This window comes from Delphinus delphis, chromosome 9, assembly GCF_949987515.2.
Source record: "Delphinus delphis chromosome 9, mDelDel1.2, whole genome shotgun sequence".
Lineage (NCBI taxonomy): Eukaryota > Metazoa > Chordata > Mammalia > Artiodactyla > Delphinidae > Delphinus > Delphinus delphis.
Genome location: NC_082691.1, coordinates 60205325 through 60222169, shown reverse-complemented (window position 1 = coordinate 60222169; position 16845 = coordinate 60205325). Strand labels below are relative to the sequence as shown.

General features: G+C 40.2%; 2 protein-coding genes across 2 annotated transcripts in view; one reads left to right on the top strand and one right to left on the bottom strand.

Moving 5' to 3' along the window:
* The window catches only part of TRIL (TLR4 interactor with leucine rich repeats), a 119918-nt gene extending 107418 nt beyond the window's left edge, over positions 1-12500 (top strand). Inside the window, exon 3 of the mRNA XM_060020656.1 lies at positions 12490-12500. The gene's annotated coding sequence lies outside the window, so the exon portion shown is untranslated. The remainder of the gene's footprint in view (positions 1-12489) is intronic.
* Positions 1571-16845, bottom strand: part of CREB5 (cAMP responsive element binding protein 5) — a 334938-nt gene continuing 319663 nt past the window's right edge. Inside the window, exons 8-10 of the mRNA XM_060020658.1 lie at positions 12442-12669; positions 3690-3798; positions 1571-2825 (exon numbers count right to left, since the gene is read on the bottom strand). Coding sequence (XP_059876641.1) covers positions 2662-2825; positions 3690-3798; positions 12442-12669 — 501 coding nt within the window. The 3' untranslated portion in view covers positions 1571-2661. The remainder of the gene's footprint in view (positions 2826-3689; positions 3799-12441; positions 12670-16845) is intronic.

Sequence of the window (16845 nt, the reverse complement as noted above, 5' to 3'; positions counted from 1 at the left end):
CCTAAAGGCCCTGAGTATAAGAAGAAGTTTATTCTAATTATACGTGGAGGCCCGTTTGCTAACCTGTGTGTGGTGGTTTGCCTTCTTAGCATAAAAAACAGACATAATTGAGCTATCTATAATGCACGTCAGTCAAACCGTCAAGCTGCTGAATTAAAACTCAGGCAAGTTCTTAACTGCAGAGGCTTTTGGTTTAACAACTAAATATTTCAATTAAGAGGTGGAACAGAAGTAAAGTAAACCATAATTTTAGTGACAGCCCGCTCCTTGGACATTCTGATATCACCAGTGGATTTTTTAAAAATCCATTTCATTAAGTGCTATGCATGCAGTAAAGAAAGAAAATATTTTTCACTTAAAGCAAAACAAAAATTTTTTAAAAATTAAAAAATTAAAATACCCAAATATTTCAATGAGCTCTTTCTCCTTTTTAGAGGGACACATAAATGGTCCTAGGAAGGAGTTTAGAAAAAATTATTTTTGATTTCAAAATAGAGACAAGAATGTTAACTGCTTTTTTAGCTAAATCTTAAACTTCTTAGGAAGCCAGTTAGGTTAAACCATTCAGCTATTACAGCTGGGATTCAAAACAAAACAAAATAACTGAATTCAGTATTTTAAATACTTCAAAATGATATGTTTGTCTAAAATATAATAGAAAATCCTTTTCTTGTTTGCATTTTTTCTTTTTTCTCTTTTTATTTTTTTTGCTTTTGTTTTGATTTTTTAGATCATATATCCAAGTTATGCGTTTCCCTGGAAACTCAAAACTTTCTTTTTGAAAGCACTGCATACATGAAAAGATTGTTGATAAACACTGATTTAAAAAGTAAGTTATTAGATAAAACTGAAACTAGTTATAAAAACCATGCTTCATAACCCTTATATTTTCTTTTTTTCTCCAAAATAGATTGTTACACTATACTGAGAGAAAAAAACCACATCCTTCCCTTTTCCGAACTCTTATAAAAGCTACACCTTTTGTAAAATACTACTTTTTTAAATCCCATTATCTTGCGCGCTCGCTCGCGCGCTCTCTCTCTCTCTCTCTCTCTCTCTCTCTCTCTCTCTCTCTCTCTCTCTCTCTCTCTCTCTCTCTCACACACACACACACACACACACACACACACTCACTCATGTTTGGAGGTCAAGCATTCAAATGGAGATGAAACACCAGCACCTGCCTAGACAACTAGAGAAGAACATTAGCCCCAGTTATTTGTGAGATGTGATATTAAAACCTTAGCACAGTAGAATGGCTTGTTTCAAGGAGGCACAACTGTGGTTCGGACTATCTGCTCTTTATAATGGGCAAGTCCAGGAAAGTTGCTGAAAGTATAAATCAGAATTATTCAGAAGAGTGGAGTAGCCATATCCAGGGGATACTTTGAGCAGCCAGAGTGCCTTAACTGCTGTGGGAGGGCAGAAAGCACCTCCATGGAAACATTAGGTTTTCTTTCTCTCTCTGTTCCTCCAGTAGTTCGTCTACTTTCACCCACCAGAGCAGCAAAGACGGTTCCATAGGCTTAGGAAAAAAATAATAATATATCTTAGGCCATTAGCAGCTAATGATTGAACAACATAATCTGTGTAGTGAACAGAGCCCTTCTGAATTATTATGTAGTACATGGATTTTCAACATTATAGACAGGCCATATAAAACCAGTTGTAATTCGAGGGTATGATGTTCTAGCTCTGCATCATAATGTGGACTTCCACGGTTGAGGCTTAGAAAGCTCCCTTCCCTAGCGTCTCCACAGCTGGCATTCACGGTGCTTCACCTACGGCTAAGCCACCTTTTATTTGCTCTGATTATTAAAAACATTAAACCAGGCACATTAAACATCTCCCGGTTACTCTTTTGTGAAAAGCAAGAGTTGAATGGGTCAGGGGCAAGGGAAGCCATGGCTAGGTCCACATCAGCTTTTTTTTTTTTCCTTTAAACATTATTTTCTTCTTTGCATGCAACACTAAAGGGGAAAAAATAAAACAGAAAGTAAAAATAAAGAGTCAATAGGGAGCCCAGGTAAAAGTGGAAATGGAAAGGAAAATTGGGCATTCAAGGAAGTGGACCAAGAGTAGGAGGAGAGGTGGTGAGATGCTTGCTGATTTTATTTGGACATCAATGGAGCTTATACTTTTTTTATAGTAAGAGAAACAGGGTTGTGGAAAAGGCTCTCCATTTATCTGGGATTCTGGTGACATCATAGCACCAACTCAACATAAGCTATGACATCATCAGACTTCTCCCCCAGTTGCCTTGCAGTCTGTATACTGGACATCTAGGTACGCCTCGTTTTGGCTAAAAGCTGTGGCTTAACAAGATTCAACGTTTCAGGCAAAGGGTTGGACTGATAAGAATGAAACCATGACTATATACAGAAAGAGTTCAGTTTATAAACAAGTAACTGGTACCAGAAAATTGGAGAAAAGCACCAAAGCATTTCCCAAGCTGATAGATTATTAATTGCATAACTCCCTTTTTTGCTTATATAACTGAGTATAAAAGACAACATTTCCATAATAACTATAAAAATGAAAGCCAGTCTTTGAAGGGCTGAGGAGTCTTCCAGGTCTGAGTTAATTCTAAAAATGCCCTTAAAAGAAAGGACGCAGGATATGCGACAGCTCTCCTTGGAGGCAAGGTCTGACCCTCGGATTTTAGAGAATCGGATTCAGGTCTGTTCTGTGAGTGGTGAGCTGACTGAGGGTGGAGCTTCCTACCACCTCGCTGACGGCCGAGGAAGTGGTGATGGTGTTATGCTGGATGACCTGCTGCTGAGAGCACGTGGGGACGGGGCTTGCAGGAGGGCTACTCTCTGGACCTAGGAAAAAGCACACACACACACACACACCAATATAGCTCTTTCCTGGGTGGACTTGGAGACTACTCAAAAAATACTGCTAGATGCTTGCTAGAAATAGGAGCGTTTCACACATTTTCTCCTGGAGGTTAATTCCAAAACTTTATTTTAAAGTCACAAAGCTATGCCTTCCCAGTTTATAGCTACAAGCAAAGCCATGCTTTCTAGATCAGCAACATGAGTTGATGTGTTTAAGTTGTGGCATGTGAAGTCCCCATCTTGTCTTTTCAAAGAGCCATCCATATATCAAATGTGGAAAAATACTCACATGTGGTGGGAGAATCTGTGTTGCTCAATCTAAAAAATTATTTGAAAAGAAATTGACCTTCAGCCATGAATCCCCCCTTCTTCCGCCATCCCCTACTCAATTAGCATTGAACCTATTGACATTCCACGTGCAGATACTGGGATCTAGAAAAACAGATCCACTTTACGTATTGGTAAACTGAGACAAGGTCACTAGCTTTTCAGCCTGGTGAATATAATTCACGCAAAGCCTGTTTCCCAGCCCACAAAAGACTGCTAGCCCACCAGTAATTGGGCTCCTACTGGCTGCAGAATTGGAATTTGGTGGGATTTTACAATGTGGAATGCCAGGGAACGTCTAGCCAGAAATTATTAGGAGGTGGCGGTCATGGTGATGAATGGGGTCAGAAAAGAAGGGTTCCCTCTGGTGCAGTAGTCTGGCAGCCACTCAAGAATTCTAGCATGATATCCACCTGGGTGTGCAGTCTATGCTTTACTTTTGTTCTTTCAATAAATCCAATGAGAAATTGGTGGCAAAAAAACTGGACACTAAAACAAGCAAAAAAGTCAATGACTTACTTAGATATCCTTGTGATTCTTTCTGCATGGCTGTTATGGGGCAGTCTTTATGCGTTAACAACAGCTGTTTCAGCTGTGCCACCTCGTTTTTCAACATGGACACTTCATTCTGGAAAGAGACGGATCCAAGTCATGTTAAGAAGACCAGAGAATACAAACCCAAGGCCCCGTGCACTTTCAACAGTGTAACTGGCACACTTCTTTTCTGTTATGTCTGAATGACATTAATAATATTATTTAACGGGATTCACCTGAAAATTTGTAGCTTGCCTTTGATTTGGCCCTCAGGTTTCCCAGGGGCTTTCTGAAGAGACTAGGTTTTAACCCAAGAGCTTAATCCTATTAAAAGTTACTTAGGTGGGACCCTCCATTCTACACTGACTGGGTGACTCTAGGCAGGTAACATAACCCAGCTAAGCTCTAGCAACCTTGGATGGGAATGAAAATAGTACAAAGTTCTTTGAGTTGTTGTGAGGATTAAATGAGGTAACATGCAAAACACGCAGAACAATGCCTAGCACATACGAAGTGCTCAATCAATTTAGCTCTCATAATAATTCTCTTCAGGCTGTCTTTTTTTTTAAGTTTTTTTTTTTTTTTGACATGGACCATGTTTTTTTAAGGTCTTTATTGAAATTTGTTACAATACTGCTTCTGTTTTATATTTTGGTTTTTTGGCTGCAAGGCATGTGGGATCTTAGCTCCCCGACCAGGGATCGAACCCACACCCCCTGCACTGGAAGGCAAAGTCTTAACCACTGGACTGCCAGGGAAGTCCCCATGCTATCTTACAGGTTCAGGTTTGACATTGACCACGAATAGAAGGTGAACGTGAGGCACGGGGAGGAACTGTGTGGCAGGGTGAGTGGCTTCAAACTGAAATGCCCTCAGAATAAGCCGATTTCCCAAAAGAAGTTCTTCACGGGCTACAGTTCAACAAAGCGCATCCTTCTGCCTGATGCCACTTAGGAGGAAGCATGAAAGTATACAGAGCAAACGTAGGTCCTCTATTGGTGGGATCAGGTCAGCCCAGGGAGGCCAAGGGCAATAGAGTTTAGGGCCATGACTGAGTTAATTTGATTGGTTCATTAACTAGTTTGGCTAATTTCAGTCTATAAACTTTTTCCCTCCTCAATATCAGGGTGTTGTGGATTTACTTAGATAAGTGCCACAAATCTCCACTTTATGTAGTAATTCACAAAGATAGGTTCATAGTTTGTGGAATAATGTACTTGGCACCATCGTCTACAAATACAGTTGACCCTTGAACAGCACGGGTCTGAACTGTGTGGGTCCACTTCTGTGCAGATTTTTTCCATAGATAACAATACTACATGATTAGCAGTTGACTGAATCTGAGGATGCGGAACCACGGATAGAGGGCTGAGGATGGGAGTTGAGCATAAGCGGATTACAGGATCTGAGGCCAGTCTTGGAACCAATACCCACTGATATTGAGGGACAACTGTATAAATGTAGAACAGATGCTTCCAAGGTGCTGCCACTTGATAAAAGTAAACTGTAAACGTAGCAAATAAGCCATTTTACAGTTGTGATAAATGACACCTCTCTCTGGCCAATGTTCATTTGTGGCTGCCCCGCAATTATACTCCACGTGGAGGAGACGTTTCAAAAGCATGCGCACAGAAGAAGGTGTTTTAACATTTGTCATTAAGTTGTATCTACACTTTCAGTATGAACTTGGCTTTTGAGGCATGTATTTATCACCTAAAAAGTAAGTTTGGGATTCTGAAGTTAATTAAAAAATTTTTTGGAAAATTGTTTCAAAGAATACCTCCTAATTCCAAATTCATTTGCAAAATACATTATAAGTAATCAAATGTTGAGTAGCACGAATAAAAAAATAATAAAAATCTCATCTACAAGGCTTTTATGCCTATCTGATGAAAGGGGGGAGGGATAAGTTAGGAGACTGGGATTAACATAAATGCACTACTATAGATAAAACAGATAACTAATAAGGACCTACTGTATAACACAGGGAACTCTGTTCAATATTCTGAAATAACCTATATGGGAAAAGAATCTAATAAAGAATGGGTATGTGTATATATATAACTGATTCACTTTGCTGTACACCTGAAACAAGGGCAATAGAGTTTAGGGCCATGACTGAGTTAATTTGACTGGTTCATTAACTAGTTTGGCTAATTTCAGTCTATAAACTTTTTCCCTCCTCAATATCAGGGTGTTGTGGATTTACTTAGATAAGTGCCACAAATCTCCACTTTATGTAGTAATTCACAAAGATAGGTTCATAGTTTGTGGAATAATGTACTTGGCACCATCGTCTACAAATACAGTAAATTTTTTTTAAATGCCTGAGAAATTAGCACTAATGATGAATTTTTTTTAATGCCTGAGAAATTAGCACTAATGATGAATAAATCACTTCATTTCACAGGAAAACTGCTCTTAAATTTGAGAACGTTCAGGAAGGTGAATTGCACCTCCCACCTCCAAATGAGTGCAGTTGATAAGGGGCCCTATCAAAGCTGAAAGTGACCCTTGTCAATTTGGGGGTCAGTGGGACAAGTTTATTTATAGGACAATTTATTTTAGCCTTAAACACTATTTTTTTCTCTAATTTTATGCCCATTTAAATTCAGATAGCCGTCCTTCCTTTTCCCAGCTCCCCCTCTGCTTAAAATAGCCTGTGTAAGACAGTTACTTTTAGACCATTAAACAGAAGGCAGCCCCCGGTTAAAAACAAAACAGACAAAAACAGAACAGAAAAAGGAGAAAAAACTAAGATGTTTGAATGTATACATATTTGGCCTCAAAATGAAATGTGACATGATTTGTATTTGGACTATAGAGATAACACTTTTCTGAAATCACAACTGCTAGACACCTGGACCCTAAGGGGAAACTGTCCGTTGCAGACAATGGTTCTAAGAAAGTGGAGTAACGCTCCAGTCCTTAGTGAATCCAGCCATACTTTTCTTCCATGATCTAGGAAACAAACGAGGAAAGTATTTAAAATAAAACAACAGGACTCTGTTGCCTTCTTGTACTTCTGGAAGAAAAGAAAAGAAAAGTCTCACTTGGCGGCTGCCTTGGAGGGGATGATTTTAGTCTCCATTTCTTCCTCCTCTGTGTCCTGAGCAGTCACACCTTTTCTAGGCAGTCTTCCATCCCCCAGACTCGAAGTGTACATTGCCCCTTCCTTAAAAAAAACACCTTGAATTCCGTTCTTCGGGCTCCTACAATTGCAAGGAGCTAACTGCCTACAATACTTGGCATATCCCAAACCATTTCAGGATAAACCTTTTGCTTTCATGAGAGGCCACAATAAAACAGGACCAATCACCACAACAAACAGTGTATGTGGTGTCCTGGCCTATAACCAAAGCCCCATAGAAAATAGATGATTTTAGTGGCATTTTTTTGTCTCTGGACAGCAAAGCACTTTATTAATAAACCAATACATTGTAAGTATAGAAACTGAGGACCTGGGAGTTGTGAGGGTCTGTAAAAATGTAGGAACCTGGAGAGCACTGTAACAACTGACCATCATTTAAAGATATATGTGAATATGGACATATTTCTTAACGTAATATATTAGTAATTATGTTATTTAGCTATGTTAGGGTTGGAAAATGAATGCCAATTAATATTCTCCATAGACAAGAACAATCAGCCTCCCTCTTGCTTAGATCATGTACACATAAGTACGATACTGAGAAGGACTAAATAAAAGTCTAATGGCCAGAGAAGCAACAGAAATTCATGAGGCAGCTTCCAGCAGAAAAAGGAACTCTCAAATGAGAGTTGAGAATAATCGGGTTTGGCTCCCCAAATTGCCACACCAACCTAGTGTAAAACAAGGTGGTTGGACTAGTTTTCTAGTTACTTCCTGCAAGATAGTTTTTTATTCTATGAATTGCCTTCTATTGAGAATGCTAATTACCTAATAATCTAATGAAGGTCTCCATCTTGATTTTTTATTCACTAGTTAATTGCTTTTGGTGTTCTCAAATGGGCTTATATATCAAGTCTTATATTTCCTAAGGGAGCCAGTTCTAGCACCTCCTGTACTTCCAAATCTTAACAGGGCAGATTCCAAAGCAACATTTACAGTTTCACTTTTGTGCAAAATTTCAAGTCCATGTACATTTCCATATTGTGAGAGTCTACAGAGCCTTCATCAGATTCCATAAGGGAGCATTTGGGTTAAAAACAGTAGAGAATCTCTGCCCTAGAGGAAGCGGAGTGAATCGTGTGTGCTGTGCACATGCATAAACATTCCATATTGATAGATACTGATAGATATCATTCTATGTTGATAGACCGACTGATGTAGGAAATGCACAAATACTAGACTATATTTTAAATAAAAATCCTTTCCAAGATAACATTAATAGAAATCACCTTGAATACATTTTGGAAGAGAAGAACCAGACAGCAAATGTTTCAAAATGCATGAAAGAAATCAAAAGTGGCCTGCAGTTCTAGTAGGGAAATAGAAACCAGGACTTCTGGAGACATTTTCTTATTCTGAATTGCCTTGCATTATGAATTGATGCAAATCACCAATTTTTTTTTACTCCCTTGTGTAGTTTCTAATAATAACTATAGGTCTTCATATAGAAGCACTTTGCAAAAGCAAAGTATTAATAATAAGTATTGATTCTCTTGCTGAAATCAGCTCTTCATTCTTTTCTTTTTTCTAAACTAGTTTGGGTTTGCTACTCCTAAAAGTTTAGCCATTTAAATAGAGACTGTAAGAGTATAGATGTAGTTAAGATTAATCTGTTCTTAAACCCATAAAGTTGCCTTGGGATGAAGTAGCACCCCTATATAGACATTCAACACTGTAATAACATACTTTAAACAAGCACTCCAAGAAGTCCCTAATAGCTACATTTTCAGTTTTTGGGGGATGTCATTTTGTTAATATGATAAACTCCAAATGCTTTTTGATGCAAGCAGTAGTCCATGCCAAAAAAATAATTATCAAAATGAGCCCTGCCACATAGCCCCTCCCCTATTTTTTTTTTTTTTTTTTTTGTAGATTAACTGAGGCTAGGTTTGGTTCATTCTAAAACAAAGGACTTTCAATTTGTACAGCAACAGTTCCCATCTGGCCTATTCTCTTGCCAAGTCCTAAACCTGAGCTCGTGTGTCTAAAATTTCAGCAGCGACTTAGGCCGTGTCTTTGTACTGAAAAAGAAAAGCAATTATTTCCGTGGGCGACCAGACGATTTCCGTATCATCTATTGAACACAATCCACTGAGCACCACATTAGCAGTTGATGAATTTAGAGCTGATCTCAGCCACTCTGTCAGTGAAAAGAATGTGGATTCCTTCATAGTTGAAGAACTTTCTAGAATGAGAGATCACAGAGCAGTGGGTTAGGTCAAGAGAAGACTCGCTTGGGTTTTCATCCTACTACTTGCTGGTTGTGTGACTTTCAGGAAGACTTCTCGTGTCCCCCGAGACTCAGTTTCTCCCAAATAAAATGTCAGATTGGGTGGTTTCTAATATTTCCAATTCCTATACCTGTGTTGACCTCTTGGGTAGAGATTTGTTGTGAGATGAGGAAATGAAGTCTGGGAGTTTGATTTTGTTTTCTCAGTTCTAATTTTTCCAATCTGAAGCTCTGCAGCCTAACTAGATTTATGCTGGAAAACAACTCAAAAGTGGCAGCTGGCCATCCAGACCTTGGATATTCCTTTTGGAGGGAGTTTGTTTGTGTAGCACCTTCCATTTCTGTTTACTTAAAATTTGGCTCACTGGACCAGCCTCAAGAGAGACAACTTTTTCTTTTGACAAAGGTCCAGTGAGAGGGAAAGGGTCATTCAAAGGTAGCAGAATCTGCATATCCTCTCCAGCATCACATGGCATGATGCAGAGCACTCGGCATCACAGAAAACATGGAGCCCTTGTGGTTTCTGTCCCTGTGAAGCAAAGCAGTGGCTGGAAACACCAACAACGTAGTCTTTTCAGAGACCGTCCCTTCCTCAGGCACTGCTTTAACAACCAAAAATACTGGTGCCTGTTGAATGGCCCCAATAGGACTTTTTTTCTGGTTTTCAGGGGTTAGAATTCTAGTATCTCTTATCCTTCCATTTTGGTTCTAAAAATGTGAAAATTAATAGATTAGGTTTGGGACTTCCCTGGTACTCCAGTGGTTAAGAATCCGCCTTCCAATGCAGTGGATGCAGGTTCGAGCCCTGGTTGGGGAACTAAGATCCCACATGCTGCAGGACAACTAAGCCCGGGCCACAACTACTGAGCCCGAGTGCCACAATTAGAGAGAAGCCCGCGAGCTGCAACAAAAGATCCCATGAGCCACAACTAAGACCCAATGCAGCCAAAAATAAATAAATAAAATAAAAAGTCTCTCTCCTGGCAATAAGCATGTTTTAAAATATACTCTTTTAAAAAAGTAGATTAGGTTCGCATAAAGGATATACCTTATATGTTAAGTACCTTATATGTTAAGTGAAAGCTATAACATATGTTCATATGTCAAGTCATGAACACATCTGACGTCAAAGTAAACCAGTATCCTCACTTTTCCTGACTCTCTGCTATGACCCCCTCCATGTCTTCAGGCTCTAGAATGATGGTCAATACCCTGGGGTCATTCTGCAAGGACTCATTTTAGTTAAAACTGATTTAAAAACTTGTCCGCATCTGATTACATGTCAGCTGACTACTCAAGGCTCCTTCATCTAGGTCAGTGGGTCTCACTCAGGGGTAATCTTGCCCCCCACGGGGGACATTTGGTATTGTCTGAACGTTTTTCAGTTGTCACAACTTGGGGGTGGGGTAGAGGGTGCTACTGATACCTAGAGGGTAGAGGTCAAGGATACTGCTAAGTATCTACACTGCACTGGAGACAACAAAGAATTACTGAGCCCCAAGGTAATAGTGCTGAGATTGAGAAAACCTGCACCTGTTCATGATCCTCTTGCAGATCTCAGAACTGGTAGCAAATTCCAGGGCTTCTCACATTTCAGTCATTACAAAACCACTGCTGTGATATTTGCTAGGTCACATACACCAGAACTTTTATTTACTTAACATGTTTGTACAAATTAACTCGTTTTTAAAAGATTTAGCCTGGTCCTTACCAAAAATATCTGTGAAACTGAAGGTTTGATGTTCTGATTACATTTTTCAGTACACATAAAAATTAAAATATTATTAGTAATATTAAAAATGTGTACTCATGTCCACCTAAAAGCTTCCCACATGCTACTAGGCCTGCCAGATTCTAGAATTATAGACTTTCAGGTTAGAGTGGTTTCGGTGGTGTTTGAGTCCAGCCAAACTCTGCGGCTTGATTCCCTAAATCGCATCTTTGCCAAGTGGTCAGGCAGCTAGTTCTTGGACACTCCAGAGATGGGGAGCTCATTCATTCATTCAGCAGATACTGAGTACAGACACTCAGGAACGCTCCATGCTAGACCCGACATTAGAAAAGGGGGTAAGTGGTCAGGGGAGAGGGTAACAGTCTCCAACTTCACACAAGCTTCGTACAAGCCAGTGGGAGGATTTCTTATCTTGCTTCCCCCATATCTGCTATATACGTTTCCCAGTTTCTTTCTCATGTCTATCGTTAAAAGAATGATAAACTTTGGGGGGGAGAGTGAACATCCATAAATGATGACAGTCAGTCCCTGTATAACCCAAACTTTCTTTGTAAAATTTCAGTTTGTACACTGGACGTCTCAAGACCATTTCCACTTAATGGAATTAAATATGCAAAGGGGGGTTTGGCACCCTAATTGCTCCTTTCTGAGGATGCGCAGAGGATGGGGGGGGGGAAGGTGACCTATGAACTACTGAGGAGCAGATTCTCCCTATTTTAGGCATTCTCTCCCCTCTTCCCTCCACTCTTTAGCCATTATCTCTGCTCCTGGAAGCACTGTGTATAATCCAGCACTATAATCCACGATTTTTACTGCTATCCCTGACTGCTTGTCACTTATATAATATTTGCTTTTTCTTCTGCTGGTGAACAGTGCACTTCTTTTTGTGTTAGAACAAATGTCCTGAACTGCGTCATGTGTATGGCATGAAGTCCGCTGGAGAAGCTCCAGGTCCTGGAGGTTCTCAAAAATTCCTAGAAGTGGCCTTGTTATAAAATGTCCCCCCACTGAGCCACCCATGGAAAGCAAAAATCATGCAAGATCCAAATCTTGTCAAGTTTAAAAATGAGATGGAAACATGCCTTTTCTTATGGAGCAAAATAATAAACACAAACCTCCCTTTTTTCCACTAAACAAAAATATAGATAATCTAGTGTAAAGTGAAGCAACCCCGTCACCCAGTGGACATAAAGAGCGGCCTTTTGGTTGCAGATTTATGATGTACAAACGGTTCTGTAGACATTAGTTCATTTATTCCTCCCAACAACTTTATGAGGTTATTATTCCCATTTCACAGATGAGGAAACTGAGAGCCAGAGAGGTTAAACCCAGCAGGTAGGTACGGAACAGGAGTTTGAACCTCTGTCTGACCAAGCTTCTGCTCCCAGCCCTATAACTTAATTGGGCAGGGTTTCCCTCCTCAGAGCAGACCGATGTAAAACTGAATGGTTGTTTTGTTTTGTAGAGTGTCTCGGAACTAATAAACCTTGAGGAATCAGCCTGCAGTTGCTCTGTGGGCTAAGGGGTGGTGTTAGTGCTTAGGTCAACAAGTGCCTGCCGGGGCAGGAAATGCCAATGTTACACAGGGCCTTTGAGTCCTGTGGAGAGAGACAGTGGCCTGCACCTGAAGTTGCATGTTTGTCTGGGTGAGTTCTTCTGCTTTCTTTTCCAGTGACATCACCCAGACCTTCCTCTTCTGTCTGCAGCGGGTGGCGGCTGCCCGGTTCCGTTCCAGAAATTTCCGCCGCCTCTCGTCAGGATCCTCATCCACCACCCTTCGCCGGCGCCCCCCTGTGGGCTGAGGCGGCTGTATCGTCTGGGTGGCCTGCATCTGTTGTGTCGCTGGTGAAACCTGCTGGGAAAGAGAGGGAGGGGGTGATGGGGAGAGAGGAGGAACGGCTGGGTAAGGTGTTGAAATGCAAAACACAGGGAGTCGCTTGTTTTAGTTAGCACGTTACACTTGTTTTCTAAGAATGAAGTCAACAACGAGATCACGCTCATGAAAAGGAAAAGCATCACCCCACTATCTTCTGTGATATTTTGGCAAAAGATACAGGGATGATCTGCGAAAAGAGAGTCAAGTAGAGTTTTTTCCCCTGACTGGCATTTGGCTGAATCACGATAGAAGAAACATTTTTTTTCTCCTCAGATGTTAAAAATATTTTAAGGTGCCTTGTAAAATCTGAACGTGCCAATGTATGGCACAGGTGAAAACAGAGGTCAGGGTGACTGTCACCCTACTGATGAGTCTTCTGTCATCTGCAGAAAACTCCTTCTGGGCAGGTTGTGAATGCCTTTCATACTAATGGTGTCAAAACCATGTTCCTAGAACACACCTCTGGGACAGCACTGCCATTGTGACTCCTATCAAAAGAACCCCATGAAGCCTGGAAAGCAGCTGAAATCGTTTTGTCACAATTTCACAGTTCTTACTGCAAATGCCTAGCTGGACCTGCAAACTGCAAATGGGCCTGTCTCCTCCTCAGAGCTTGACCAAGGCTGAAGGAGTTACAGGAGATGGTGAGTGGGTGAATTTCTAGGTGATGGGGAAGCGGGGCCTTCGAAAGTCCATCGTGATGCGGCACTGAGCCCTGTTAACACGCCGTGTCTGTTGACAGGGAGGGGTGGTTGTATATACTTACATTATAAGGAAATCCTAGGAGTGGCAAAGCACTTTACTAAAAAGTTTTACTATGCTTATAGATTCCTTGTAAGGTCTACATGGGGCTCAACAACATCTAAGGTTTTAGGGACTCCCACACATATGGCTTTATTTCCCTTCATACAGCAGACACTCAGCACCTAGTGAAATTTCTATGACTGATTGTTGATGAGTCTGGACACCTAATGCTTCCCTAATGCACTTCACTCCTTCCCTTTTCTTCATTCTCAATAAAGGGTGGTGGTGTTTTTTTCCTCCTCCCTCTCATTGCTCAGTCACTCAGGCTTATGGCTGTAATACCTATAAAGTTGTTTTACAAGAGGCATTTAACCTGCAGAAATAACAGGCAAAAAGTTTTAAAAATGAAACCAGCCACCTTTTCTACCACATTCCTACCCTATGATTGAAATCAATCAGAACGACTGTAATTGCACTAATAATGGCTCCTGGTTGACATCAGCTGACTGATGATGATATATTTTAATCCTAAACTCTATCAAACCCTCCATGACTAACTGAAAAAGAATCAGTCTCAGGACTGAGGTTAGATTGCATCTCAGTAATTTTGTTTAAAGCAAAGAAAGACATTTTCTAAAACTGTTTATTGGCAATTCCTTTCCTCCGAATCACAGAGGAATAACAAAATAAATTGTCTAAGATCTTACTCACCAGAGCGGCTGATGAAGATGTATTCCTTGTTATTGGCAAACGTTTAGTACTAGTCATTTCAGGTGCAGTAACTTCTGAGCTAACCACCGCAAAGCAAAGCACTAGGAAAGAAGGCACTAACCTGGCTATTTTTGCATTCTGTCGGGGTGGGGTGGGAGGGATAAATTGGGAGTATGGGATTAACAGGCAAAAAATGAATGAAATACATTCATTCATTTCTTTGTATGAATTAGTGATCTCTCACTGCCAGCCCTAGACAAGACTCTCAAGTAGGTAAAACCGGGTTTTACTCTCTGGTGCAGGGACCTCTCTTTCAATACTGTATTCTACCACGCTAACGTTAACAAGCCTTTACCCCCATGCTTCTCCTCTGCCTTTACCCAAAGGGGTAAGTTACATGGTGGTTTCAGGTGCAGTCCAGGTTCAGGGTCAAGGTGTGGTTTGGTTAAGAGAAATTCCTGGTGGCCAAGGAGTGGTACCAGGACTCTGAAGTCACATTCTTATATGCAAAAGAATCGCAAGAAGCCAGGAGAAATTGAAAATGCAACCCTAAGACCAGAATTTGTGCTTTAAACAAAATTATCAAAAACGATAATTATCGTTACCTATCATTATCTTTTTAAAATAGCATTCTGTAGGGGTGGGGTGGGAGGGATAAATTGGAAGTATGGGATTAACAGAGGCACACTACCATACATACAACAGATAAACAAGAAGGATTTACTGTATAGCGCAGGGAACTATATTCATAGTTCTTGTAATGAACTATAATGGAAAAGAATAAAAAAGAATATACATATATATGCATAACCAAATCACTTTGCTGTACACCTGAAACTAACACAATATTATAAACCAACTATACTTCAGTAAAATAAATAGAATGGCATTCTGTTGACACAGATGCTCTGAAAATTTTGATCAAAAATAATTAACTGTAATTTCAAAATGACAGAATTTATTCCAAGTCATCTTAGAATCTCAGAGTTGGATGACCTTAATAAACTTCTGTTGTTCTGACAATCATACAATTAGGCCACATGACAAGAATCTCAGTATCAACCAAGTTAATACAGTTAGCAGTGGCATTTTGAATACGGTCTAAATGATCTTGTTCAAATTTCAACAAGACCAACCTGGACTCTTTCTTTTTAGTAGCATAGGATAAAAAAGCAACTTTGTGCAGCCAATTATAAAGGCAATTAACTGATTGCATATAAAACTGGCCACTTACTGACTTGAGATGGAGGGCAATTGGCTAATTCGTAATTAGCTAATGAATGGCTTTTATATTTAATGAACTGTTAAGCTTGTCTGTGAAGTAACTCGCTCACAAATGCAACCAAAACTTGATGCTATCCATTTTTAAAAAATATAAGTATACATGTGAATCTATCTGCCTATCTTTGACCTTATTATAGTTTATAGTCGATCTATTATAGTTCTCTTTTTCCCTTCTAAATATATGTCCTACTATGGCACATGACTAAAAAGGTGCTTTGGATAGCATTTTATTGCTAAACTACTTGCTAAGCCTCTATCACATTATTCGGTTTGGAATTAATCATGGCTATCATGTATTGAAAACTGTGCCAAGGGCAAAACATTCTCTTATTTAATACTCCTGAGGGTCTATGAGCTTGGTCTATTATCACCCCATTTTACAGATGGGAAAACTGAGGCTTAGAGAGGTTCATCTACTGACCACAGTCATACAACAAGTAAGGTGGGAAAAGAATGAAAGTTTTCTCACTCCAAAGCCTACACTCTTATTTTCTATATAGAATACCTCTAAGAACTTTGCAAAAGTAAGCTTAGCTAATAAATAAGCTTATCTATTGAATGGAGAGTTGCTTATGGATAACACATTTTGTGGATGGCTGTCCAGGTTTGGTGTGTGTTGGAGGGGTTGATGCAAGTCTCTAAAAGCTGCCCGGTGAGAGGTACAGAGGCAGACAATGGAGGCGACAGTGAATAAGTGTGATTCCAAGCTTCTGACACCATTCTGACCCAGCTGGTTGGAACCTGGCAGTTTGAGTGGGTGGAGGGAACTGACAAAGGTCATCCCACTTGAAGGTCCAAAATGTCTAGGACTAGCCGTGCTCCTATACATGCCCTTCATCCACTTACTAAAACTCACTCGGGTACATGGACCCGCCGCTCTTCTTGGGCTGGGTGACGTAACGTCTGCCAGATCCCCCGACCCTCTTCCAGTTGTGTCTAAATGCTGGCTTTCTTTCTAGCCACTCCTGGTGACTTTCCACCACTGGGATTTGGCCTTCCCCTTGAACTGATCATCTACAGAGCCTGGCTCTCTGCCTTCTCCCTCCAACACATTTCTCACTGGGTGGAATGAGTCACCTTTCTTTACCATTTACACAACACCTTACACCCTAACATCCATTACCGGGCCTCTTTGTCTGCCTGAAATTGTTACCCTTTATATTTTTAACACTTACTGCTATTCAGAAGATTGCCCATTGTATTTAACTTCCATTTTGCAGGTGACAAAATTGAGTCTCTAGGATGTTATAAAGTACTGCAGATAGAACCATGGTTAGAATTAACTTATTTTTGTCATCCTTTTTTCACATCTTTCTTTAAAGTTTAAATTCTTAATCCTCCATTGGTGTTACTTTTTTAGGGTTAACATTATAACACACTGCAAAATAGATTTTGGAGAACTTGAAGCTTACG